This window comes from Mustela nigripes, chromosome 12 (assembly GCF_022355385.1).
Source record: "Mustela nigripes isolate SB6536 chromosome 12, MUSNIG.SB6536, whole genome shotgun sequence".
Taxonomy (NCBI): Eukaryota; Metazoa; Chordata; class Mammalia; order Carnivora; family Mustelidae; genus Mustela; species Mustela nigripes.
Window position 1 is genome coordinate 100,713,979 of NC_081568.1, and position 27,124 is coordinate 100,741,102.

At 41.2% G+C, this 27,124-nt stretch overlaps 1 protein-coding gene across 1 annotated transcript in view; it reads left to right on the forward strand.

Moving 5' to 3' along the window:
- The window catches only part of ANKDD1B (ankyrin repeat and death domain containing 1B), a 61,695-nt gene that overhangs the window by 16,306 nt on the left and 18,265 nt on the right, over positions 1 to 27,124 (forward strand). Inside the window, exons 4-8 of the mRNA XM_059416645.1 lie at positions 3,648 to 3,746; positions 3,863 to 3,967; positions 13,406 to 13,504; positions 14,206 to 14,304; positions 25,548 to 25,646. Coding sequence (XP_059272628.1) covers positions 3,648 to 3,746; positions 3,863 to 3,967; positions 13,406 to 13,504; positions 14,206 to 14,304; positions 25,548 to 25,646 — 501 coding nt within the window. The remainder of the gene's footprint in view (positions 1 to 3,647; positions 3,747 to 3,862; positions 3,968 to 13,405; positions 13,505 to 14,205; positions 14,305 to 25,547; positions 25,647 to 27,124) is intronic.

A 27,124-nucleotide genomic window follows, 5' to 3' on the forward strand; every position in this document is an offset into this window, starting at 1 on the left:
TAGAAAGTCAAAGGTGTGCTCTCTGAGCTTGCTGTGTTGCTTCCCATAATTAGGTCTGCTTCTGGGACTGAGGAAGGAAAATAACCAGCATGGGTCCCCACTCCACCCCCTCTTCTGGTCCAAGAGGATTTCTCTGTTAGTCTTAGGTGCTTGCCCAGTTAGTGCTGTTGCTACCTCTTCTACCACAGGGTTCCAGCTTTGGGAATGAGGCTTGCCTGGGGCAGGGCCAGAGGAGAATAAAGAAACAGTATTTCTGCTACTTTTCTCTGTCCTGTAGGGCCCCCCTTCTGCTCCTCAGACTAGAAAGAGAGGGCTTCTCTTGGAGCTCTTTCTGTCTGTTCCCAGAGCACACTTCTGTGACTTATACTGCATTGAGTTCAAGGTGCAAGGTATGGAAGGAAAAAAACAGAAACCAAATCAGGAAACAATCTTTGTTTATATTCTGAGTTATTGTTTACTTCCCAATCTACCTGATATCATTTACTTCTCAGAGTCCTCAAATAGCTACTCTATGAATTTTGTCTGGAGATTTTGGTTGCATTTGGTGAGAGACAGTGTACTTACTCCATCCTACCCAAGACTGTAATCCCAAATCTTTAACATACTAAAAAGTGAAAAGAATTGTACAATAAACACTTATGCATCCATTGCCCAGGTTGGTAGCATCTTTTCTCATAAACACCATGTTTCTAATATATTGAATATACTACTGGTTTCTGTCAGACCGTAAGTCAGTTGTTCCTGGAATGATGAAGAGATGTTCTACCAACTTATTCCAAACATACATTTGGAAGCTAGCATCAGTTTGGTTTTTGTTTGTTTGTTTGTTTGTTTGTAATTTGGCCTTGTAAGATTGAAATGCTGTCAGGTGGGAAATATAGTATTGTACATATATATTTCAGATATTCCTCTGTACTCCACTTTGAAAGTTTCACTAAGTTCAATATTTCTATAACTTTATTCACAGTGGCATTAGAACATAACTAAGAAAATGCTTTTTATAATTCAAGCAATGCTTTGTTTGGTCAAACTTTCTTTATCTGGGTTATGAGCCTTGAATTTGACTTGGCAGATCTGTCTTCTAACACCTGTTTGTAAAGAACCAACAATTGAACCCCTTCACCATCAATATATATTCATCCCCTACTGTGGGTAAATCTCCATGCCAGCTACTGAAGATTTAATAACATTTAAGTTCTTGTTATTCAAAGTGTTGTCCTGAGACTAGAAACACTGGCCTTTCCTGGGAGCTTGACATGCAGAATCCCAGACCCCACCCCAGACCTCCTGAATCAGAATATGTGACTTAACAAGATCCCTAGGTGATCATGTCAGGAAGCACTGGCATGAGATACAGTCCCTACTTTGAGGGGTATACAGTCAATTAAGGGAGCAAGGTCAAAGACATTTAACATAATGTATCTCTCAAGGCATTAAAAGCTAACCAGGGCCTACGTGCTGAGAGCTCCAGGTTCAAAGTCAGTGGCATCCCTGATTCTTGTGAAGACGCACATTGGATAAATGGAGGCTCTTAACAGATGTGAGTCAAGGTCTACACTCTTAGGTGGAGAGCAGGTGGTGCTTAGAGAATAATGACAGCATCAGCTCTCAGCTTCTTATCTCTGGGGAGGTACTCCAGTGTATGCGTTCCTCAGGGGAAGTTAATGACCTCACCTATGACCACACTATTGATAGGGGTAGATCACCACTGACTGTGGGCTTTTCATACTTTACAGAACATTCTGTACAAGTGTGAGTGTAATCCATGACACATGTTCACAGACTGTCCTAGACATGTCAGTTTCTTGTCACAAGACATAGTTTTATGAACATTTTTGTTAGGGAGTTAACATCTGTGAGCAGTGATTCTTAGCCTCTGAGGAATGATGGCTTCAAATATTCCTGTTGTTGGCAGTTTGAATTCCTGACTCTTGGATTTTATGATTAGTGTTTGAAATTTTTAAGTGTTGCCTGCTTTGAAATTAGGAACGACCTCTTAGGAAAAAATAGAGCTCCTATCCAAGTATGATTTATCTTCTATCAATAATATTTCTGAGAAGGGCTTGCAGAGCATCTGGTTTTACTGCTATTCTTTGGAAAACTCACAGTGCAATGTTCTTCGTGACTGAACAGGTGTCTTGTGATCCCTTGGGGATGTCAATTCATTTGTTTGACAAGGAGACGTGATTTTTGGAGTCATCAGTTTGTGTGGAACTTAAAGCCATCTTGTGAGGAAGAGACCACCTAAGGAAATCCAAAACTGGTGACATCACAATCCTGGACTTCAAGCTCTAATACAAAGCTGTACTCATCAAGACAGTACGGTACTTGTACAAAAACAGACGTATAGATCAATGGAACAGAACAGAGAAACCAAAAATGCTACCTCAACTCTATGGTCAACTAATCTTTGGCAAAGCAGGAAAGAACATCTAATGGAAAAAAGACAGTCTCTTCCACAAATGGAGCTGAGAAAATTGGACAGCCACATGCTGAAGAATGAAACTGGACCATTTCCTTACACCATAGACAAAAATAGATTCAAAATGGATGGAAGATCTCAATGTGAGAGAGGAATCCATCAAAATCCTAGAGGAGACTACCAGCAGCAACATCTTTGACTTCAGCTGCAGCAACTTCTTGCTAGACACATCTCCAAAGGCAAGGCAAACAAAGGCAAAAATGAGCTATTGGGACTTAATCAAGATAAAAAGCTTTTGCACAGCAAGGAAACAGCTGACAAAACCAAAGGCAATCAACAGAATGGGAGAAGCTATTTGCAAATGGCATATCAAATAAAGGGCTAGTATCCGAAATCTATGAAGAACTTATCAAACTCAATACCCAAAGAACAAATAATCCAATCAAGAAATGGGCAGAAGACATGAACAGACATTTCTGCAAAGACATCCAAATGGCCAACAGACGCATGAAAGAATGTTATAGCTCTAACGACTGCTTGATGTGATCTGATTGTGCCCTAATTTGTTCAGCATTCTTATATTGATGGACATTTACCTTGCTTTCATTTTAAAGGGCTACAGTTAATATTCTTATTTACATAATATTAGGTCCTAAAAACTCATTTTCAAAGAATAGATTCCTAGTAGTGGGATCGCTGGTTGAATTGAAAATTTCAATAGATATTGCCAGATTGCTCAAACCATTACAGTTCATTTCCACTAATACCTTAAGAGAGTGCCTTTTTTTTTTTTGTTCACTTTTTCAGTTGGTTTGATTGCCTTCTTTTTTGTTGATTTGCAAGAAGTTTCATGTATTAGAAAAAGTAACCATTTATCTTTATTAAAATACATTTTTTAAAATCTATCATTTGTTTCTTGACTTTATCACCATTCTTTCCTTTTATAACTTGTGGATTAAGACACTGTACCTTACAGTCTAGATTTTCTTCTAACTCTTTTTTGTGTCTAATATAAGATTTAGTTTTATTTTCTTCCCTGTGGAGACTGACTTGTACCTGTACCACTTATTAAATGCATTCCTTTTCCCCATAGAATTGAAATATTACATTTGCTATATATTAAGTTTTTCCCCCTATTGTTAATTTTCACTTGGCCTTTGTTGATTGAGACTGTGTTATGGCTCATTCCAGTGATAGATGCTTTTCTTTTTTCTTCTTGGGGAAGCATGGCTTGACAGTACTTCACCTTGCAGCCTGGTCTGGAAGTCTCGAGATCATGCTCATGCTTATTCGAGCTGGAGCAGACCAAAGGGCCAAGAATGAGGTAGGTATGTAGGCCACACTAGGAGATAGTTCACGCTGCCCCAGTGTGGGATGGGGAAGTTATAAGATCACTATGTAATTATGTCCCTCACCTTGGCTCACCTTGGCTCTCTTCAGGATGGAATGAATGCCCTCCACTTTGCAGCTCAGAGCAATAATGTACGCATTGTGGAGTACCTCATTCAAGATCTGCACTTGAAGGACCTGGACCAGCCTGATGAGGTATATTTGCTATAGTAGGACAGGTCCTATGCATACCCCCACCAAATTCCTCTTTCTTCCTACTCCTGCTGGAGCTGCCAAAGCAGCCAGCGACCTGGCCCCGTAGCTAGCTCCTCCAACACCCTTAGACAGCAGAACAGATGAGAAGTGTTGGTGGTGGCTCTGGCATCTCATGTGAGAAGGGCAGGAAGCATTGAGGAAGCATCCAGATTCTTTTTTCCTTCTCTGTTCCCAAATCCTGGCTCATTATGGACAGTATCCTCCTTGTTTTGTATTCAGAATGTATGTTTGCATTTTACTCCATTATGTGTGGCCTTTGGGGAGTGTATTTGATCCAAGACTATGCAGTAATGGGTCTTGGAATATAATGCAGTGTTAACCATATTTGTGTACATTCTATTTCTTTTATTTTCTTTTTTTAAAGATTTTTAAAAATATATTTATTTGACACACAGAGAGAGACAGTGAGAGCAGGAACACAAGCAGGGAAAGTGGGAGAGGGTGGAGCTGGATTCCCACCCAGTAGGGAGCCTGATGCAGGGCTTGATCCCAGGACTCCAGAATCATGACCTGAGCTGAAGGCAGATGCTTAGTGACTGAGCCACCCAGGCGTCCCTCTTTTTCTTTTCATAGGGAGATATATACTAATAATAGCCACCACCTACTGAGTATTTATTAGTGTGCTAGGTATAGAGGAAAGCTATTCACATACATTATTTCACTGAGAGGTCTAGGGCCTGGTGTATATGGATGCTTAAATCATTGCTGAATGAGTGAATGATCATGTTAATTCCCATAATCATAATCATATACAGAAAGATTTTGCTTATTTTTAAAGATGATGAAATTGAGGCTCACAGAACCTTAGTACCTAGTCTAGTATCCCAAAACTGGAAAGTGAAAGCTAGGATTTGAATTCAGGTCTAGCTGACCCAAGTCACCGTGCCATCCTGCTGTCCTGTCTCCCTTCTCAGATGACAGTGGGCACACCCTATGTGCCAGGGACTTTTTCCTGGAATATCTTCTTCTAGGTTTTTCTCATAGGGGAGTGTACCCTGTGAGGTTGACATTTTGATTTCAAATGGGACCTCCTTCTCACTGTGCCTAGAACATTATTCTCCATAAAAGTCTCTCCAGAAATTAAGCAGTAATACCTCACTTTACCTCTTGTAAAAAATTTTCACATTCTTTTCTGACCTTAGTCTTTTTTTTTTTTTAAGATTTTATTTATTTATTTGACAGATGGAGATCACAAGCAGGCAGGGAAGCAGGCAGAGAGAGAGGAGGAAGCAGGCTCCCTGCTGAGCAGAGAGCCCGATGTGGGGTTTGATCCCAGGACCCTGGGATCATGACCTGAGCCGAAGGTAGGGGCTTTAACTCACTGAGCCACCCATGTGCCCTGACCTTAGTCTTTTTAAAGAAGATTTTATTTATTGACAGAAAGAGAGAGAGAGGACAAGCAGGAGTAGCGTGGCAGACAGAAGGAGAAGCGGACTCTTTGCTGAGCAGAGAGCCCGATGTGGGGCTCCATCCCAGGACCTGGAGATCATGACCAGAGCTGAAGGCAGATGCTTAAGAGATTGAACCACCCAGGTGCCCCTGACCTTAGTCTTAGCAATAATAGCAATAATAATAATAACAACTCTTTTCTTCAAATGAAGTCTATAAATTTGTTTTACTTCCTCAGAGTATGAGTGAGCAACTATACATTTACAACTTGGAGGAGACAGACTTGGGCTATGGTATGGGCATATATTAGCTATGAGCTTTAAGCAAGTTTTCCAGCTGGTCAAAGCTACAGTGTGTAAGAGGGATGATTGGGGAGGGGGACTTCCATATAATTTTTTATCAGCAATACCTTTATGATTTCATATAGATGATTGATATTTCCTTAATTTTATGTAAAAAGAGCCTCTGCCGTTGAATTTCATTGTAAGCCATTCCACCACCCCTTTCCAGTCAGACACTACCCCTAAGCGGTTCCCATGTAGCAATACTGAAACAGCCACTGTTGGGATGTTTTAATGAGTTAATGATTGTAAAGCACTTAGCAAAGAGCCTGATATGTGGTAAATGCTCACTAAATTCACTAAATGGTAGTTATTATAACAATTATTATAGGATAAAATACACTGTTTCCTCAAACTGATAATCATAATCAAATAGCACCCAGTGACACAGGAAGTTAGATCATTCTGGTTTGATTGATGTTAAGTAGGGATGCGAATGAATTCCACTCAGTTCAATTTAGCAGATGTTTGTTGAGGGCATATTATCTAGGAGATACATGATAGTCTTCCCTTTCAGTGGGCTCTGGCTGATTTCACAGGAGCCAGCATGTGTGGGGAGGATCACGGAGGCTAAAGGGACTCAAAATCAAAGCAGAGTTCTGAGAAGTCTCGGCCATGTCTGCAGCTTCTGGCCAGCAACCTTCTTGGCTACCATCTCTTTAGCTGGCTCTGGAGTTGTCCTGTTCCCACCCCTCTTCCTCCTCCCCTGTCTGTTGGGAAAAAGGCGGCGGAGCCCTGGCAGCAGACTGTGCAGGCATGTCCAGCTGGGAGATGTTAAAATTAAGATGGATTCAGACGCATATGAGGAATGAGCAAATAATGAGTCCCCTGGCTCATTTAGTGAGAGAAGAATCTCTGAGTCCAATTTTAGTTTTGTAAGAATCCTAGATGGAGCAATGGAATAGGCAAAACCTACTCTTTTTCTGAGATCTGTGAGTGGGTCAAGGATGTTGGCAAAACCAGTAGGACCTGGGATCAGGAGCTCAGGTGTATTAATTCATCATTAGATTTTTCTGTGTTTGCTTAAAAGTATTGTGGAGCTCACTGAATGCATTTGATAGAAATGACTGCTTTGCCCTCACAGCCGACCCTCTCGCATACTTTCTTATCTGCAGAAAGTGACTGAGAGCCTGCTAACCTTACCAGCATTGGTAAAATTTTTTTTAGCCCAGAGGGGACTTCAAAAGCTAGCAAGGAAATCCTTGCGAGGAGGAGATCTTTATTAATAAAAGGGATTTAACTACGCCTAGGAGAGTGTGGGTGGGGGTGGGAGAGATGGAAGACACTGGAAAATATTTTGAGGTTTCTTTCAGCTCCATGGCCTCTCCAGGGGAGAGAGATTAGAGCAGCCAAGAGAAGTGATTAGTAAAGCAGTGTAGATGTTTTGGGTCTACATGCAAACTTCCATCTAGTGGTCAAAAATAAGTACTCACAATGTTTAGGGTGGAGCAGGGGCAGAGAAAGGAATGGCCTTAGAGTATATGAATACTTGTTGAATATTTATAGAGTTTGGTGGTACACTGTTAGATTGGTTTCAGCTGTAGACTTAACGGAACTTCCACTGGTTCAAAGGAATCTTTATAGGGACTCTTTAGAGATCGAAATGCAAAGAAGCTTCCCTTTTTGGAGGGTTGGGAATAATGAACATGAGGGGATTTGAGAAAGCACACGTTTTTCTGTGGACCTGAGGCCAGTATTTAAGGGCTTCCGTGTGCAAGGGGAGAACTCACTCCACACTCTGTAGTTCTGTGACTGCATATTTAACACACTGCTCCTTCAGCACATTTTTTAAAAACAGATTTTATTTATTTATTTGAGAGAAAGAGACAGCCTGAGAGAGAAAACGTAAGCCTGGGCAAGTGGAGGTAGGTAGTGGCGGGCAGAGGGAGAGGGAGAAGCAGGATGTGGGACTCAATCCCAGGACCCTGAGATCATGACTTGAGCCAAAGGCAGACACTTAACCGACTGAGCCACTCAGGCACTCCTCCTTCAACACTTTTTAATTCATGGTAGCATTCTTTTTTCCCTCTCAAATCTCTAATTATTAAGTAAACTGCTAGTTTTCCTCTTATGCCTGGGTTCTGGTTGTGGGTCCCAGGGTAAGGGGAAATGTTGTGGGGGATAGACCTGCACATAGGGCACTGGGGGGCTTTGTGCTGGGTTCTCCCTGGCCTCTTCTCAGAAGCTCTCCTCTCTCCATCTCTGGGATCATTGTGGGAAAGGATGGTCAGTTTGATCTCTGGGTGGCCATTTAATGGCTGTTTATGAAATTTGTGCTGCATTTGTTGTCAAATTTGATAACTCTGTTAATAAACTGAAAAATAATTTCTAATAAACAATGGCAACCTCTCAGACTTATTCACATGCAAGCAACTTAAATGCATTGAATTAAAACATGTTAGGTTAAATAGACATTGTGTTAATCAAGGAAAAAGGCAACAGGAATTCTGGTCCCTCCTTATTTTCATTAATTAGGAAAGGGAATTGGGATCCTGAACTGGGAAGGCATTGTGGTTTCTTTTTGAAACTGGAGCTCTGATGCCAGGTTCCACTGTCCTGGCTGGAAGGTCTCCCCATCTTGCAGGTGAGAATCAGTCCTGGGGGACTGTGCTGGATAGAGGCCAACTTGAACAGCATTTTAGAAGAGTTTGGTGGTTAAAAAAGGAAATAAGACATGGAAAGAAACTATTTTTTAAAATTATTTTTAGAGTTCTTGTTATTTTTCCTAATAATATGTGATAAGATAGGGGAAATATTTATAGCTCATTTTGCTCTCACTTCATCTTTATGTTGCCTTCTGGTATATTTCTAAGGTATAGATTACTTTAAATGCCCTTATTTTGTGTGATTCGGCTATCACAATTTTTTCTTGATGGTAATATTTTTAAAAGGCATTCAAAGTTTAAAGTAATAGCTGTTTTCTTGGTGAGGAAAAATATTTCATCTGTGATAACCTTCCATTTCTTAACCACACTGGGCTTTCTTTGGGGGCAGATCCTCTGTTACCTAGTTTAGCCATGCAGAAATTCAGGCCTTTGTAGCAGCTAAGGGTAAGAGTAAGCCATTTTATTTAATTTTTAAAAGATTTTATTTTTTATTTGAGAGAGACAGCGTGCACAAGGGTAGGAGCAGGGGGAGGGTCAGAGGGAGAAGCAGGGCTTGATCCCAGGATCCTGGAATCAAGACCCGAGTGAGCCCAAGGCAGATCTTTAAGCAACTGAAACACCCAGGTGCCCCAAGAGTGAAACCATTTTAAAGTTGAATAGATCCCTGATACTTCTAGTAGTATTTGTCCCCAAACTGCTAACTATGAATTAGACTGCTTTCTGTTATGAGTGATAAAAATCCAGTTTAATCTAGATTAAGCAATAGAGATAATTTACTTATTGCGAACTGAAGAGTTTGAGGGTTTATCTGAATGATTTCGGGCACAGCTGCATCCAGCTCCTAACTCTCTGTTGTCTCTGTGTTGACATTATTGATAGATATGCTCTCCATGTGATGGGAAAGCTGGCTTCTACCAGTTTCAAGATATTCTTATGGAATATTCTTTTTTTAAAAAGATTTTATTTATTTATTTGAGAGAGAGAGCATGCATGTGTTCATGAGTGGGGGAAGGGCAGAGAGAGAAAGAATCTCAAGCAGACTCCCTGTGGAGTACTGCACCCAACACGGGGCTTGATCTCATGACCTAGAGATCATGACCTGAGTTGAAACCAAGTCAGACCTTAATTGACTGAGCCACCCAGGAGCCCCTCATATGGATATTCTTATAGATTTTGATTCATAAGAAAGAAAATTCCTCTCATCAAATGTTCATGTTCTGAATCTCAGGAACAACTCTGTTTGGCCTGCTTGAATCATCTGCCCAATCCTGAACCAATCACTGTGACCAGCCTAGGTTAAGTGGTTACTTCATGGGGAATTTAAAGCCTGGCAGTTGACAGCACTAACCAGATAAATGGCAGAGTATATGTGTGTATAATTGGGGAAGTTCTCTACAGGAAAATGAAGCTGCTGTTATTAGAAGAAAGGAACAGAGATACAAAAGCAGCAGATGTCTACTCTAGGACACAACCCGCTTGTGTATTGCTTATGGTCTCTGTGGGTAAAGAGCCAACAAAACCCCTTTTGCTTCTGCCTGAGAATTTAAACTTTGGTTAGCTGTGTCACTGTGTCACTGCAAATGACACAAATGGCCCTGTGTCACTGCAAATGAGATAAGTATTGCTTATGATAAAAATGACCCCTACTTAGCAAATAGCATTTGGACTTGGAGGAACTACCGATGACCTATGAACCCCAGATGGGGGCTCCATATTGTGGACTTCTCTGAGGATAGTAACTTTTGTAATGAACTGGGCATGTCCTTGAGGGGGCCTGGAAGGTATGCTTGAGGAGTTGTTACAGGGGATATCTGTTCCTGTAGGGCACCAGCCTTCTAAGCCAAGGTGGCTCCAGTACCTGCTCAGTGTGGATTTGTCACCTTGCTACTGAGCTGTCCCATGGGGCCTCAAAGCCAACAGCTGGACAACTGTGTGGGATATGGTATGAAGAGGAAGAGCTGACACTGGCAAGCTTTGGTTTATGTCCTACATCTTGAGAGTAGACTGGTATCAGGTGTGGCCTGTGATAATCCTGTGATTCTGAAATGTTTAGTTGAAGCCAAAGAGACCCTCTGGTGGGCATTAAAGTCATTCTGATGATCCTTTGAGGTTGGGGGGCGTGATTTAAGGAAGCCCTGCTAGTGAAAGGTGATAGAAGCTCAATTCCAATTACTTAAAGAAAGAAAAATGGACTTGATTAACTCACTCACACATGTTGTGCACATGTAGCTTCAGATATGTCTGATTCCAGCAGCACCTATGATGTTAGCAGGGCTCTTGTCTCTTTTTCTGTTTTTCGTCTGTGCTGGCTTCATTCTTAGGCGAGTTCTCCTTGTCAGGTGACAAAGAGGGCCAATGATGGCTTAGTTGATGACTCTAGACTAGATACAGATAGAATGTGCCAGAAAAATATCCCACAGTTGACTCTGAGTGGTCTCACCAAGCATGAGGCCATCCCTGACCCATAAAGTGTGACTAAGGGATAGATGGTAGAAGAAGTAGGAGCCTTTGATTAACAGTTCTGTAAAAACAGGGCATAGGCTCCCAGTGGGAAAGATGTTGGGCAGGAAATGTTACCACCCTTGCTCTTTTCTCCTGTTCTAGTGCTTTAGTGAATTTAAAAGGCCTTCTTCCTCCATTTCTTATCAGCTCCCTCCCCATCCACAAATACACACTCATGCTGAGTTATATACTCCCATATATCACCAGCACTCAGTTACTGTATTTCATTTTAATTACGTGCTCATGTCTTTATCTTCCCTGTTGGACTCTGAGCTTCTTGAGGATGGGGCAGTGTATTTTTCAACTTGGCCACTCTGTTGCTGAGCACAATATCTGGCATATTCATAGATGGTCAATAATTGTGGAATAAATAAGTAAATAACTTATAAGGATATGTGACTAAATGTTTTCATGTAGTATATAATTGTCTCTTACACATCCTTTCTTGTGATTTTTTTTAATATGAACCTTTATCCATTGTCACCATTTGCAGATATTTGTATAAGCCAGACACAATAATTTCTAGTATTTCGTTACCAAAATGTTGTTCAGAGCTCACGACTAAATTCTGTTTTTCAATTAGGTGTCTAATAACTTGCAGAAAATCAGAAAACTGGGGGTCCAAGTAATCTGTTTTGTTTGTTTGTTTTGTGTGTGGGTGTGTGTATGTGCTTCCTTAGTGAATTCATGAGAATGAGGATGAAAGCCAAGCCTTCTGGGATTTAAGATTGGGGATGTAGACCTCATTGGCAAACATGTTTGGCCCAAGAATAGTGAATTAGGTGAACTTTTTGGTACTACTTTGTTTTCTCCAGCTTCTATAAATGCATGAATACAGAGTTCCATAGGATGGATCCTTATAGACATTTTTTTTTTAAAGATTTTATTTATTTATTTGACAGAGAGAGATCACAAGTAGGCAGAGAGGCAGGCAGAGAGAGAGGAGGAAGCAGGCTCCCTGCTGAGCAGAGAGCCCGATGCGGGACTCGATCCCAGGACCCTGAGATCATGACCTGAGCCGAAGGCAGCGGCTTAACCCACTGAGCCACCCAGGCGCCCCCCTTATAGACATTTTTGTTGTTGTTGTTGCCATTATTATTTCAGCATTTTTCCTTCCCTTTTTCCCCAGTTAATGGGGAATCGTGTGCTCTTTGTCTCAAGTTAACAGTCTCTATGATCTTTTCATAATTCTGCATTAGCAGGGGATCAGATAACAAATCTCAGGTTTAGAAATCTTCTTACAAAGATGCTTGCATCTTTTTTTTTTTTTTAAAGATTTTATTTATTTATTTGACAGAGAGAAATCACAAGTAGATGGAGAGGCAGGCAGAGAGAGAGAGAGGGAAGCAGGCTCCCTGCTGAGCAGAGAGCCCGATGCGGGACTCGATCCCAGGACCCTGAGATCATGACCTGAGCCGAAGGCAGTGGCTTAACCCACTGAGCCACCCAGGCGCCCCAAGACGCTTGCATCTTGTTTCCCACATTTCAAACATCTTGCTAAGCTTTTGGTTAATAACACACCAAACCAATTTGTGAGTGTTTTCTTTAATTGAAAAAAAAATATTTCGGCCTCCATCTTGCTGCCCCAACTTCCTTTTCCTTCTTTTAAATATCTGGAATTAAAGGGGCACCTGGTTGCTCAGTCGGTTAAATGCCTGACTCCTGGTTTTGGCTCAGGTCATGATGTCAGGGTTGAGACTCAGCACCATGTTGAGCCCTGCCATGAGCCTTGAGTAGGGCTCCATACTCAGCACACAGTCTGCTTGACATTGTCTCTCCCTCTCCCTCCCCCTCAACCCTCCCCCCCCCTCACGTCTATGTGTGTATGTGTGCATGTATGTGTGTGTGCTTTTTTGTTCAGATAAATAAATAGCATTTTATTTTTAAATATTTTATTTGTTTATTTGACAAATACAATAAGAGAGGGAACACAAGCAGGGGGGATGGAAGAGGGAGATACAGGCCTCCCACTGAGCAGGGAGCCTGACATGGGGCTCAATCCCAGGACACTGGGATCACTTCCTGCACTGAAGGCAGACGCTTAACAACTGAGCCACCCAAACATATTTTTGTTTGGTGCTTCGCACATTTTTATCAGTAAGGCAAGGTTAGTGTGTGATGTGCAGGGACCTGAGACAGGTCACCTAATTGCTTCTCTTTGTTAAGAGCTGAACAACAGAACTATTCAATAAACACAGAAAGTTGGTAAAAATCCTACATTTGTATGGGAATCTTGTTGTCTGGCTCTGAATCAGCACTTCCCCAGGTGCTTGGGAGGAACACCTCTGAACAATACTTTTCTGTCCCCTAAAAATTATTCTGTCCTGATGGGAAGTTCCCACAGCTTTGGGCAATGACTCAGAACTGAAGCTGGTTGGGACTTATAGGGATTGTTATTGCCTAGGAAGGGCCTAAATGCTACAACCAGAAGCACCATCTTGGCCTTCTTGTAACCATCAAAATGCCGTCCATTCTGTCAGTTGTCTTGCTTGTTCAATAAATGTGTAATAAACACTTGTAGGTTTGTGATTGATTTTCAGAAAGGAAGAAAACCATTTCTTTGGGCAGCTGAGAGGGGCCACACTGAAATGATAGAAAAACTTATCTTCCTTAATCTACATACTTCAGAAAAGGACAAGGTGAGTGGGACTTTTGTTTCTTTGCTGAGAACAAGAGAAAGGGGAGTGACACCTGGTATATAGCTTTGGAGATGGCATTTTGTTCAGTTTGTTCAATTGCTGCTACAGAATATGGAATATCCAGATTAAATGAACCTACTTTGGCAGTGGGTCAAACAGATTGCTAATTTTCATACCATAAATGTTTGTGACATCAATAGACTACATGGATTTTTCCGCTGTTATTTCCAGTTTCCTCTTCTCTTTTCCTGACGTCTGCTGGAGACTCAGTGTCACCTCCCTGGGGAGGGAAACTGTAATGGACACCCATATCTTTCTGCATATCTTTGATTATTAAGAGGAATTCATACACACACGTGGGATTGTGGGTCCAAAAGTTCCGCATGCTAAATCTTTAAGTACCTTCACATAGGTCATATGGGATTGCTTCTTTTGTTTCACTTTTTGTTAGCAAATTAACAGCAAGGATAGAACAAGAAGTATGGATGGTTTTTCCCTACTGGTTCAAACAACTGTATCTTTACATTTGAAACCTTAAAAAATTATAAATTTCACTTGACACTGTGGATAATATGACCCACACTCTGGACTGCAGCTTTAATCAAAATGAAACCTCTCAGAAGTCCCATTGCAACCCTGACCGTTGGAAGGCCATGTTCCTCAGTGCCCTGGACTCTACCATGAATTTGTCTCTTTTGCAGGAGGGGAATGCTGCCCTGCATCTTGCAGCAAAGCATGGTCACAGTCCTGTGGTCAGGGTGCTGCTAACCCAATGGCAAGAAACAAATGAGATCAATGAGGTATGTGAAGGTGCTCATTACAGATGAACACAAGACTGGAAAGTGGAAGGCAGGGGAGGAATGACTTTCATGGGAGGAAAACAAAGAGATTAGTGCTATAGAGTGTAAAATATCATGCTGAAAAGTCCCTTCTTTTTTCTTTAAAGTATGCCAGCAAGTCATTTTTTTTTATGTTATGTTAATCACCATACAGTACCTCATTAGTTTTTGATGTAGTGTTCCACGATTCGTTGTGTGTAACTCCCAGTGTTTCATGCAATCCATACCCTCCTGAATACCCATCACCACGCTTGTTAATCCATTCATTTATTTACACATTACCTTAAAAATATTTAGTATGTAACTTATGCTAGGTAATGTATTTTTATTCTAGGAGCCTACAGGGTGAGAGGCGCCTGGGTGGCTCAGTGGGTTAAACCTCCACCTTGGGCTTAGGTCATAGTCTCGGGGTCCTGTGATTGAGCCCCACATTGGGCTCTCTGCTTGGCAGGGAGCCTGCTTCCCCCTCTCTCTCTGCCTGTCTCTCTGCCTACTTGTGATCTCTCTCTCTCTCTGTCAAATAAATAAATAAAATATTTTAAAATTTTTAAAAAGAAGAAGAAGGCTCCAAGGCGAGAAGGGCATGCAAAAAGGTCAGAGCTGAGAGGGTCAAGGTAGAGATAAAGAAGGGCTGTGCTCCCCATGGGGAGGGCTTGGCTTTGACTTATAGACAGTAGAGACTTTGCCAGGTTCTAAGCAGCAAAGAGAGATGGGCTTCGTTTTGTGTATAGGCCTGTGAATGTCACAATGGTCTAGAGGGGGCTTGGTGCCTGGAGAGCCTGGAGGTGGGGACACGCAGTCAGGGGATGCTGCAAATTGCTGAATCAAGAGCTATGGAGAAAACTTGCCTCCAGTGCACTCACAAGGAGCAAATAGGATGAAGTGATAGAGGGAGACAGAGGCCACAGCTTTGTGACTCGAGTTAGAGAGAGGGAAGCATTTTTGATGCCCAGTTCGCCAGTTTAGACACCTGGGAAGGTGGAGTGCCCTCCTCTGAGCAGGTGCAGAGCAGGTGAGTGAGATCAGTAATAAGGATTTTGGAGGAGATTACTCTGAGGCATTGGGAGGGTGCAGGAATTTTCAGGTGGAGAGCAGTGGGGAGATGGAAACTCTCTGGGGTTCTGTGGAAGGCAGGGGGATGGGAACTGAGTGCAGTCTTGGGTGGAGAAGGCAGTCTTGGCTGTGAAGGCAGATTTGTGAGTCATATGCTTTAGATGGTCACTTTTGACCTTTGGGTCAGTGACTTCTACACTGGCTCTTGGGAATCTCAAATGAATGGAGTCCTCTTGGACTTCACAGTTTAATGTTCTGATAACTTTTAAACTTGGCACTTCTCTGAGCTATGCTGTAAGAAGTAATATAGTCTTTTAACTTAAGGCACCAGTGACTGTAAAGTGTATTATTATTTTATGTAACACTAAGAAAAAAATAATGGTGCCACTTAAACCATGACACAAACAAGCTTTTTTTGTCCCAGAGTAGTTTGTACTTATTGAAAGAGTTTTTTAGACTTTTATATTAGATTTTATTATATACATAAAAAGGAACAAATTAGCAAGATAAGTTGGTTCCTAAACTTCACACTGAGCTTGATTGTTCTAAATCACTTTCTTACTCAGAGTCTCGATGTCTTTGTTTTTCTGAACAAAGTAATATCCCCTTTGCCTTCAGAAGTACTTGTGATGCAGTATTTCTTTAAGGGGTTCCCTGCTATGACTTCTGAGGTTTTATTCCAAGTCAACACCCATTCTGATATAATGCATGCTGCAAGCAGTGACAACAATATCACATCTACTACCTGATTGAGATTGTGAGATGCATCCTGATCTCAGATACGTTAAACCAAGGTGGTACTTAGAGTTGGTGGCTTATGACCATGAAAGTACCAACTGCAGGCAAAATAATGAAAATGGAAGGGTATGAAAATGAGCCTCCATGATGCCTGGCCAAGTCAGTGTTCCTTTTGGACCAGAAAAGCCCACCAGGCTAGTCCCTTGCATCCCTTGACTTACACACCCAGCGATGAAAACCAGGGCTCTGACTGTGTGAGTCAGGTCCTGGCTCCATCATTCTTCTAGAAAGGTAATCATGGGCTTAGTCCTTAGCCCCTCTTAGCCTCAGTTTTGTCAAATAGCCTTCTAAGGTCATAGTGAGGTTTAAATAGGAAGGCAGTGCCACACACATGGCACTGGGAATAGTGCCTAGCACATGTTTATAAGGATACAACAGTGGTATCTGTTGTCATCATTGGTGTGGTATGGATGCAGTATATGAATTTGTACCAGTGGTATATATTCCTATTATCCTCATTTTATTCTCTTCAAGTTCCTGGGGAAGTTAAGCCAAGATTTCACTTGAGGATCATGGACAAAAATAGAGCCTTCCTTTGTTTACTTCTGTGTGTCTTTTCTGACAGTCTAGCATACTGATGATCAGGCTTAATTGGTTTAAATTATTTAAAGAAAATCCCAGGAATTTGGTCTTCCTGAATAAAAGTTATGAATGATGGTGAGACACTTAAAAAAAAAAATCACCTGGGTAAATCTTAGGTGTGATTGGCCTTCACAAATCAATGTAGAGATCAAGTCCTATAGTCACAGGATTTTTTAAAAAAGATTTTATTTATGTATTTGACACAGAAAGAGAAGGGGAGGCACAAGCAGGGGAATGGCGGACAAAGGGAGAAGCAGACTCCCCGCTGAGCAGGGAGTCTGACACAGGGCTTGATCCTAGGACCCTGGGATCATGACCCAAGCTGAAGGCAAAAACTTAACCATCTGAGCCACCCAGACACCCCCTGTAGTCACAGGATTTAATTGAAAGTCTTAGTCATGTCTGTCCTCTTCTGTTTTAATACTTTACCACTGGAATGTGTGCACTTGAATTTCTTCCACCTTTTAGCTATTTTTGAATTAGGGCACATTGGAGAGAGCTCATAAAGCCCAACCAACTGTAATTGCAGATTATGATAAATTTCATCTGCACAGAATAAGGACTAGTGCTAATATTAGCCTTTTGGATAAGGCCCAGAGTATTCATACAATCTTGGGCTGCCTTTGTTTCCTGTTGTAAACTGTTGCCAGACCAGTTGGAGTGACTCTAGAGTTGTCTCTAAACAGTCTTGGTAGCAAACTCCTATCCATAAGGAAAGTTTAGGTGTGTATCTGTCATACATACATTTATAATTAAATTAATACATTACAAAGCATAAGCCAGAAACATACATTTAAAAATTTTAATATAAAGATAAACATAAATAGTAGTTCTTGTATTTTCTCCACACTGAAATGATTATTTTAGAGATATTATATATATTTTCCTTCCATTTTCTTTGTGTTCCTATACATATATATTTTTATTGGCTGCCCAGAGTTCATTTGACTCCTCAGTTCTTGGACATTTACTTTAATTTCATTTTCCTTTTCTTAAAAATAATGTTGTTGCAAACCTCTTTGTATAAAAACTATAGTCTGAATTCCTCACTATTTCCTTTGGGTATATTCTTAGAAGTAGGACTGTTGGGTCAAAGGTAGGAATGTTTATTAGACTCCTGATGCGTTAAAGATGTGAATTCTTTGCTTTACATTTTTTTGCTAATGCCTTTCCCACTGAGGTTTGCCATTTGGCATCCATTTTCCTGGAAAATGAGAAGGCCTCTTGTGGGGGAGAAATTCCTCTGTAACAGATGGCTGTCCCAGGCACTCAGGTAAAGCAGCATGGATACAATTTTTCCATCCATTGGAGATGGGGACATTGGTTCCATGTTCCTGCATCCCTCTTGACATGATTGTTCATATCTAATTAGCTATGAGTAAAACCTTCTGAATTAACTTAATGCATTTGTTAGAATAATACCCAAGGGGGGAAATGGTTAGGGAATGGGAAGGAATTCTGCATTTCTTCCCAGTATTTTTAGGAAGGAATCTTTATGAAGAGGGGAAAATATCCATGTACCATGTGATACCAGTTCCATTTTTTCTTTCTGTGTTTTGGCCTAAACTAAGGTCTCACTTTGTCCTAATAGCTTTTATCATAATGAATTTCAGGAAACCTAATTACTGAGAAAGAGTATTACTGTTTATTTTCTTTAAAGGACACACACAGCTTAAATCAGTTTTAAACAGTAAAGCCTTCTTGGTACAAATTTGTAACACTTGCGTCTATATACCAATTTTTATGAGTTGCACACTGCATTGCAATTCATATTTCTGTGATTATCTTGCTTGATGGGCTGTTCCCTTCTTGTGGGCAGGGATTGTATCTATTCATCTTCTTAATCACAGTTCCTTTGTCAGACAGGTAGTAAGTGTCTAGTAAATATTTGCTAGATAAATTAATAAAGATAAGAGTCTCAATGGTGGATGGAAATCTTAAAAAGAGGCATAACAGGATAGGTAAGGGTACAGGCTTTGGAGCCAAACAGCTGAATTTGTGCAGTAGACATGTCACTTTTCAGCTAAGGCTTAGCTTCCCTTTCTGTAAAATGGGGTAATATTAATCCTGACCTCACAGAGTTGTGCTTTTAACTCTGCCAAGGCATATAGTCTTGATAATATAAGTTGGCATATAGAAACTTAATGCTATCCATTAAGACTAATGCATAAAAAGTGTAGAGAAAGCATGCTGTTTCTCAAAGAATTTCATTCCATGCCAAAGGGCAATTAATTTTAATTTTTTTCCTTTTTTTTTTAGAATGGAGAAACACCATTTTTCCTGGCTGTTAAAGGAGGTCATGAAGAATGCAGCAAAGTGCTTCTGGCAGCAGGAAGTGATGTCAACATTCCAAATAAAGTATGTGTGCCATGCCATGTTCACTCACACTATGGTGGGGGACTCAGAATGTTCTTTGGTTAATCTAGTCCTGAACAGATCCACTCACTAGGCTTTTGTAGAATTGATATTTATAATTTGCTTTGTTTGGTGTAAGAATTAATGATTTACCTCTGATAGTTCCCTAATTGTTGTCTCCTTGAAAGCATTGCAATTCTTCCTATTTATTGGGGATGGAATAATTGAAAACAGGGACAAAAGGAGCAGATAGTTGTTAGTTCTCAAATACAGAGACATTCTCATTCTACCTTGTTCACACCCTAGCCACGGTACGTGCCTGGCTTACACACAGTAAATGCTGAAAAAAAAAAAACAAAACCATTATTTTGTGAAAGCTCAAGTGGTCAGTCTGGGCCTGAAGAAGACACTGTGGTGCCTTCTTGTAAACACAGAATGCTTTTGTATTTAGGCATGGAGCTAAGATCTTGCGTCACTTACCTTCATTTTTTGGTGAGGGAACTGGAATTTAGGAAAGTTAAGGAACTTGTTCAGGATTATCTGACTAGTCAGTGACCGTGGTGAGGATTCTCACCCTTGCAGTGGTCTTGCCCTTCAGATGGTTTTACTTTCATTTTCCATTTTTTGAAGTAATTTTCAATTACAATGAAAGTAACAAAAAATTTGAATAGTTCCAAAGGGTATATTCTAACTGCAGATTTCAATTTCATCTCCCCAGAACTAATGGGATCAATAGTTCTTTGAATCTGTTTTTTCCATGCATTTACATGGAAACTGTGATGAAGCATGGACATGTATAAATACTGACACCACTATGTGGATCTCCTGTTCTGGACCTTGGTTTTTTTTTTTTTTTTTTTTTTTAAGTGCTATATGTTTTGGGACTCCCTCCCTATCAGCACAATGTGCAGGCAAACTTTTAAGATAGAGCAGATTTGGTTCCAGACCATTGCAAAAAAGCGACTATCACAATAAAGTGAGTGAAATAAATTTTTTGGTGGTCTGTTGTGGTCTGTTAAGTGTGCAATAGCATTATATCCCAAAAAACAACGTATATATGTTAATTAAAAAAATACTTTATTGCTAAAAAATCTAACTGTCCTTTAAGCTCTCAGTAAGTTAACAATCTTTTCACTGGTGGAGGGTCTGGCCTCAGTGTTGATGGTGACTGACTGATCAGAGTGATGATTCCTGAAGGTTGAGGTGGCTGTCACAGTTTCTTAAATGTGAAGTTTGGTGCAGCAATTGACTCTTCCTTTTGTGAACCGCTTCTCTGTAGCATGGATCCTGTTTGGCATTTTACCCACAGTAGAACTTAGTTAAAAATTGGAGTCAGTCCTCTCAGATCCTGTCCCTGTATTCCGTATTCTAAGTCCTTTGTCATTTCAGTAATCTTCATAGCATTTTCACCAGGAGTAGTTTCCATCTCAAGAAACCACTTTTTTTGCTTGTCTGTAAGAAGCAACTCCCCATCTCTTAGATTTATCACGAGATTGTAGCAATTTATGTACATTTTCAGGTTCCACTTCTAATTCTATTTCTTGTATTACTTCTACCTCATCTGCAGTTACTTTCTCCACTGAAGTCTTATGCCTTCTTCATCTTGTAACAACAACAACAACAAAAAAAAGCAGTATCTGTGAAGTACAATCAATAAAGCAAATCAATAAAATGAGGTATGTCTGTAGAAACAATACCTTTTCAAAAGGTATAAAGATAACACTAGGATCAAGAATAGAGTCTGAAATTGGTAATATTTTATGCTCTTTATTCTGCTGGTGGAAGTGTACATTTGTACAATGCTTTTGAAAAGCAATTTGTGACTTTTCTTTCACCCAGCCTTGAAGAATTCTGTTAAGGGAGTAATCTTAAAAAGAGAAAAAGGTACATGCATTAAGATAGATAATGAAGGGGCACCTGGGTGGCTCAGAGGGTTAAGCCTCTGTCTTTGACTCAGGTCATGGTCTCAGGGTCCTGGGATTGAGCCCCGCATCGGGCTCTCTGCTCAGCAGGGAGACTGCTTCCCCCTCTCTCTGCCTGCTTCTCTGCCTACTTGTGATCTCTCTCTCTGTGTCAAATAAATAAATAAAATCTTAAAAAAAAAAAGGTTATCCATGCTGGCCTCAGGAGGCGGCACACCAGAACTGGCCTCTACCACCTTGTAAGAGCCGATGGTTAAATTAAAAAAAAAAAAAAAAAAAAAAAGATAGATAATGAAGTTATCTCCAATAGCCAAGAATTAAATATAGCCTATACATGCTAAGAATTCTAGAGGAAAGCCAAATAAGTCTGGTGTATCTTTTTCTTGGAAAATTACATAGCTGTTAAAAATATTAATGATAAATACTAAATATACTAAATATGTTCCATGTTCCAGATAAATATTTCCATAATATGGGATGCCTGGGTGACTCAGTCTGTTAAGTGTCTGCTTTTGGCTCAGGTCATGATCCCAGGGTCCTGGGATCAAGTCCTGAATTGGGCTTCTTGTCAGCAGGAATCCTGCTTCTCCCTCTTGCCTCTGCTGTTCGCCCCTGCTTGTGTGAGCTCTCTGACAAATAAATAAATAAAATCTTAAAAAAAAAAAAGTTCAAGATAGAACACAAATAGAAAAGATGATATGTATTTGTACAAATATCTTCATTGTCTAAAATTATATAATGGACAAGATTGTGAGAGAGAGTAGAAAATAAAGATATCATGAGTTGATCCCCACTGGAGTTGCAGGCTTATTTATGCAGTAAATGAGCACCATTATTTATGCAATAAATGAACACAACATTAAGAATTTGTGGGTCCCACGAAATACTCGAGTGTGGAGAGCTGTTGTGTTTTTCAGGCACTCACAGGTGCCTCCCGACACCCCCCCCCACCCCCGTCTTCAGCCCCCTTGAAGTCCCTGGAAAAGCCCCCTCGTTATTGGGGTCCTGCTGGGCTCACTTCTGTTGGCTGACTCCATTGTTCGGTTCCCTCCCTCTCTTCTGTACTTAATTCTGTTAGCCTCCAGAGAGGTTTTGCTTTGTAATGGTTTTCACATGTTCACATTTTCCCCACCCAACTAAGACTGCAGACTCCACGTTATCCATATCCTTACAGCCTTGATGTTATCTAGGCAGCCTGGAAATTGTCCTGGGTCTATTTTTCAACTTGTACATTTTCTTGAGTTTTCCCCTGAGCTCATTAGCACACTTCCTGCATCAACAGCCTCAGCTCTTACTGGTTGTTCACACTTGTCTCCACCGAACCCAGGGAAGACGCTGGGGGACTGAGCCGTGGGCAGCAAGAAGCCAGCAGCACGGATACATCACTGTGGGGACACGTTAGGCTTAGTTTGCTCTTACATCTGTAGGTGATTACTGTGTTTGATCTTGGAAATGCTTCACCGCTTGACAATGATTAGTGTTGCTGTCCAGGAGATTGCTTTTGTGCTCCAACCCCCAACTAAGGGGAAGGGGTAAGGGATTGAGCCATTTCTGGGGAGGTAGTTGGAGACTATGGATTTAGCTGACAGCAGAGGCTTCCTCCGTTTGGGCTGATGTTATGCTGCCCAGAGTTGGGCAGGAGGTTCTCTATCAGGATTGTACTAAATGCCCCTGGACCAGTGAAGCCTTTTGTAGACCCTAACAACTCCCTTTTTGGAGGCTTTACCCTTGTATCTTATCAAACATATTTAAAGGCCCCAACATTCCACATTAAAAAACTTGTGTTTGCTGTAAATTATTTTAAAAGCTTTTTAATTGGTGCTTTCATAATTATTTGGCTATGATACACTCCCTCAATTTATGATTGACTTTGGTCTTCTTAGAACTCTGTGTATACTTGGGAATTTGAAGAGGTGAAAAAATTTAACCTACAAATTGTTTACTAATGTAATGAATATTTTATGACTATTACATTTTACAATCAATGGGGTATAACTATGTCAATTAAATATTTATTCTCTTCAATTTCACGGATTTCTTTTGGTATCTTGGAATCAATAATTTTTTTGGTAAACACTTTAAACATTTATTTGGCTCTTTAAAAGTCTGTAGGCCCTATACTCATTGCCTGTGGTACCTCTGGGGTAAGATGCCAGAGTCCTACAGCTCTTCCTACTATTTCTTGGCTTTGGGTTCTTCACAGACTTGCTTCTGATTCAGATCTTCTTAGATCTCAGTCCCAGTGTCACCCTATCCTGGAGGATTTTCTTGATCACTTACTGGAAAGTAGCTATCCAGTCCTGCTGCTTTACTGTTTTGTTGCACTTAGTATAGCTGTTATTATTCTCGTAACATCTAGATCTAGGAAACAGATTTTTTCTCAGTCTGCTGGTACACTGATCTGTCTGCCAGTCTAGAGGTCTACTGATTGTCCACCTCTATTGGAATGCAATAGTGGAGAGCTTGTTTACCAGCATATCTCCCCACTATCTAGCATAGTGCCTGGCGCATAAGAAGGGCTCAAGCTATTTTGTGTGTGTGTGTGTGTGTGTGTGTGTGTAATGAATAACATGATAGTTATGATTACTATACATATTTACTAGTTCATTTATTCTCCCAGTATTACTATGGCTTGGGAAAAAGAGGTAGGATGGTGTGGTAAACAGAAGAATGCCCCCTCACTCCAAGAACATCCATGTCCTAATCCTTGGAATCTGTGAATATGTTATGGTACAAGGCAAAGAAAGATTTAGGTTGTGCATGGAATTAAGGCTGCTAATCATCTGACCTTAACATGAGATTATCCTCAATTATCCAGGCAGCCCCAGTGTAATCACAAAGGTGTTTTGAAGCAGAAGAGGAAGGCAGGTGAGGAGGTCAAAACTAAGAAGGATGAGAAGGACTTAGCGCGCACCATTACTGGCTCAGAAGATGGAGGGAAGGGCCCGTGAGCCACAGGATATGAGCAGCTTCCACAAACTGGAAAAGTCAAAGAAGGGGATTTTCCTGAGGGCCTCCAGAAAGGCCTTTATTATAGCCCAGTGAGACGCATTTCAGACTTCAGAATTCCAGAATGGTAACATAATACATTTGTATTGTTTAAGCCACTGAGTTTGTGGCAATTCATTAGCAGCAGCAATAAAAATTAGTACAGGTGGTTATATCCTTTTTTACGGATGAAGAGGCCTGCAAATGTCACAGAGACATTTAATAGCTGCTCAAGCTAGAGTCCAGGTTGTCAGGGTATGTATCGTTTTTATGAGCATCTTATCTGTTACTTCATAAGAAACCCACCAGAAGTTCAGTGGCTTGAACCAATAATCCACTGGTATCTGTCATCCATGGCTTTGAGGCTTGGACTAAGATGAGAGATTCTTCCTTTGGGTCTGTTAGTCAGACTATGTGGTTGTAGTCAGATGTCAGCCAGACTTTGGTCCTTTGAAACTGTAAGTGAGCTGGACGTCCACGGTGGCTCACTCACATGCCTGGCAGTTGGTGTCAGCTGTCAGCCGGGAGCTCAACTGGGGCTGTTGAGCGGCATTAATGTGTGGTCTCTTCTCCTGGCAAGGCAGCTGGATTTTAATAGGCAGGGAGCAGACCCTGCCAGGCCGGTTAGCAGCTACATCTGCCATGGGCACACTGTACCTTCTGCCATACTCTGTTGATTGGTCCAAGCACTTACAGAGTCCACCCAGATGCAAGGGTAGACTGCGTGTTGGGGAAGTGGAAGGCTCACATTGCCAACGGGCACGTGAATGGTGGTTACTTATATAGTCATTTTTGGAAGACGTAACATCCTATAGAACCTTATCTGGTGGACCTAGAAATACTTTGTAGCAATCTTATAATTAATCAGCCAGCAACTATCCACTGATCTTATATTACTGCAAGGCAGCATGCTAAAACCTTTTGGAAGATGGGCACAATAATCAAAGGCAGTTCTGCCATCTAGCGTGGGCCTGAAGTGAAGCCACATGAGCACAGGTTGCGGTAGGACGCAGCACGCAGCAGGGCAGGAGAGGCACTGAAGTTGAGTGAGGGGCCATGAGGGAACCCTGCACAAAGATCGCAGTCATGCTAAGCTTTGGAGCAAGACATGGCGGAAGGGAGAGCTGTAGGTAAGATGGCCAGGGGGTACGAGGGTGTTGAGGCATTTCCTGGGACCAATACCAGGATAGCTGTTTTGGTTCAAGGAGGGGTTTTGCAGGATGTTTGGAGGGAAGACTTGGCCCTTGTACGCTTTGTATTCCTTAATGAAGGGAAACCGGGATTTAGCTTGTATTTGCCTGAGGCATGTGTTACTTAGGACTCTCACTCTTAGGGGAAACACTTACAGGAAGTAACGAAGAGGCCCTCAAAATGATCAAAAACACGTTGGATTTTCTTTTTTAAATAGTTGTTTCATTGTATTAATTAATTACCACGTGATGGATACCAGAAAGCATGCTGGATTGTAATGGGGTCCTCCCTGCCCTTTCCACCTGTGTCTTACAGCACAACATCACTGCTTTGGAGATGGCAACCCAGAATGGGCATACATCCCTTGTCAGGTGTCTTCTTGGGGAGAATGTTGATCTGCACCAGAACATGGAAGTGAGTCTATTCCAGTAACGTGCGCTTGGATTGTGGTACCGTGAGGCTAGCTGTGCGGGGAAATACTCCTCACAGATACTTGAGGGGATGAGATGTTCACAAAGGAGAAATTTTTTTTGGGAAAGCTGACTGACTTCTTTTGGAGACTCAATCTTAATTTTGAGAAATAAAATCCAAGGGATGAATTTTAGAAAGTCATTGAAGTTCCTGAACAAAATGAGTTGTTTGTCTTTTAAATATTGATATTTGCTGCAATAAAACTTTCTCAGGTATCTGGAGATGCTGTTACTCTTTTTTTTTTTTTTTTTTTTAAAGATTTTATTTATTTATTTATTTGACAGAGAGAGAGATCACAAGTAGGCGGAGAGTCAGGCAGAGAGAGAGAGAGAGAGAAGCAGGCTCCCGCTGAGCAAAGAGCCCGATGCGGGGCTCGATCCCAGGACCCTGAGATCATGACCTGAGCCGAAGGCAGCGGCCCAATCCACTGAGCCACCCAGGCGCCCCAGATGCTGTTACTCTTGTATTAAATTTATCAGTCTGGGAAAAGAAAGGGCACTGCTATAAATGGGAAGAAGAATGATCATTCCCCACCCCTCCCTTCACTGAGTGATCTTGTTTTTCTTTTGAAAGTCAATCTTTTTTTTACTGATTTACCTTTTCTGAAGTTTGAGTTGGCTTTGGTAGCATTAACAAAAGCCCTCTGTGCTGGAATTGGATGGGAAACATTTCTCTGTTTTTCACTCTATTTTCATTTCTCCTGTGAGACTGTTATTTCCTCTGATTTTGCTTAGCCATTATTATTTATTATATTAACTGGAGAGAAGGGATGTGATTTGATCGTGTTTGGTAGTTTTTGGAGAATGACGTTAGGGAATTGGCTCTGAACTCTCCTGGTTTATCCAAGGATGCTTCCCGTTTCTCAGGAGGTGCTGGGTCCCAGCAAGGCCGGTGGCCCTGGCAAGAAGGACACTGCCCATTTCCTTGGGCCAAGGGATGCTTTCTCTTTTTTCATGCTTGGTGCCTCAAGAGAGAACATTCTTCCTGAATAGAAGAGGCCTGCCCAGAAAACCTTCCTCCCACCCTGCCCTAGCCAGTCCCATTATTTCCATTTTCTTGTTCACTCCTGTGGCAGCCTGACCTATGCAGCTGTGGAGTCCTACTTCCTCCCTTTCTCCTTTTCCTCTGTGTGCTGGTGCAGCTCTTGAAACTCAGTACCTCTCTCTTCCATAGGTTTCTTTCCTAGTAGTTTTCCTGGGAAGGAGCCTGGTGCCAATGTTAGAGTCAGGTGGATAGGGGTTCGAATCCTGTCTCTGCCACTTCCTGACCCCAAGGCCTTTTGGAAGTTATGTAACTGCTCTTGACCTCATATATAAAGTGGGGAATAGAGGATCTAGCTGCTAGGGTTATTGTGAATGAAAACTGTTAGCCCAGAGTTTAAAACAGAGTATAAACTGTTGGAGAAGTGAGTATGTATTAAG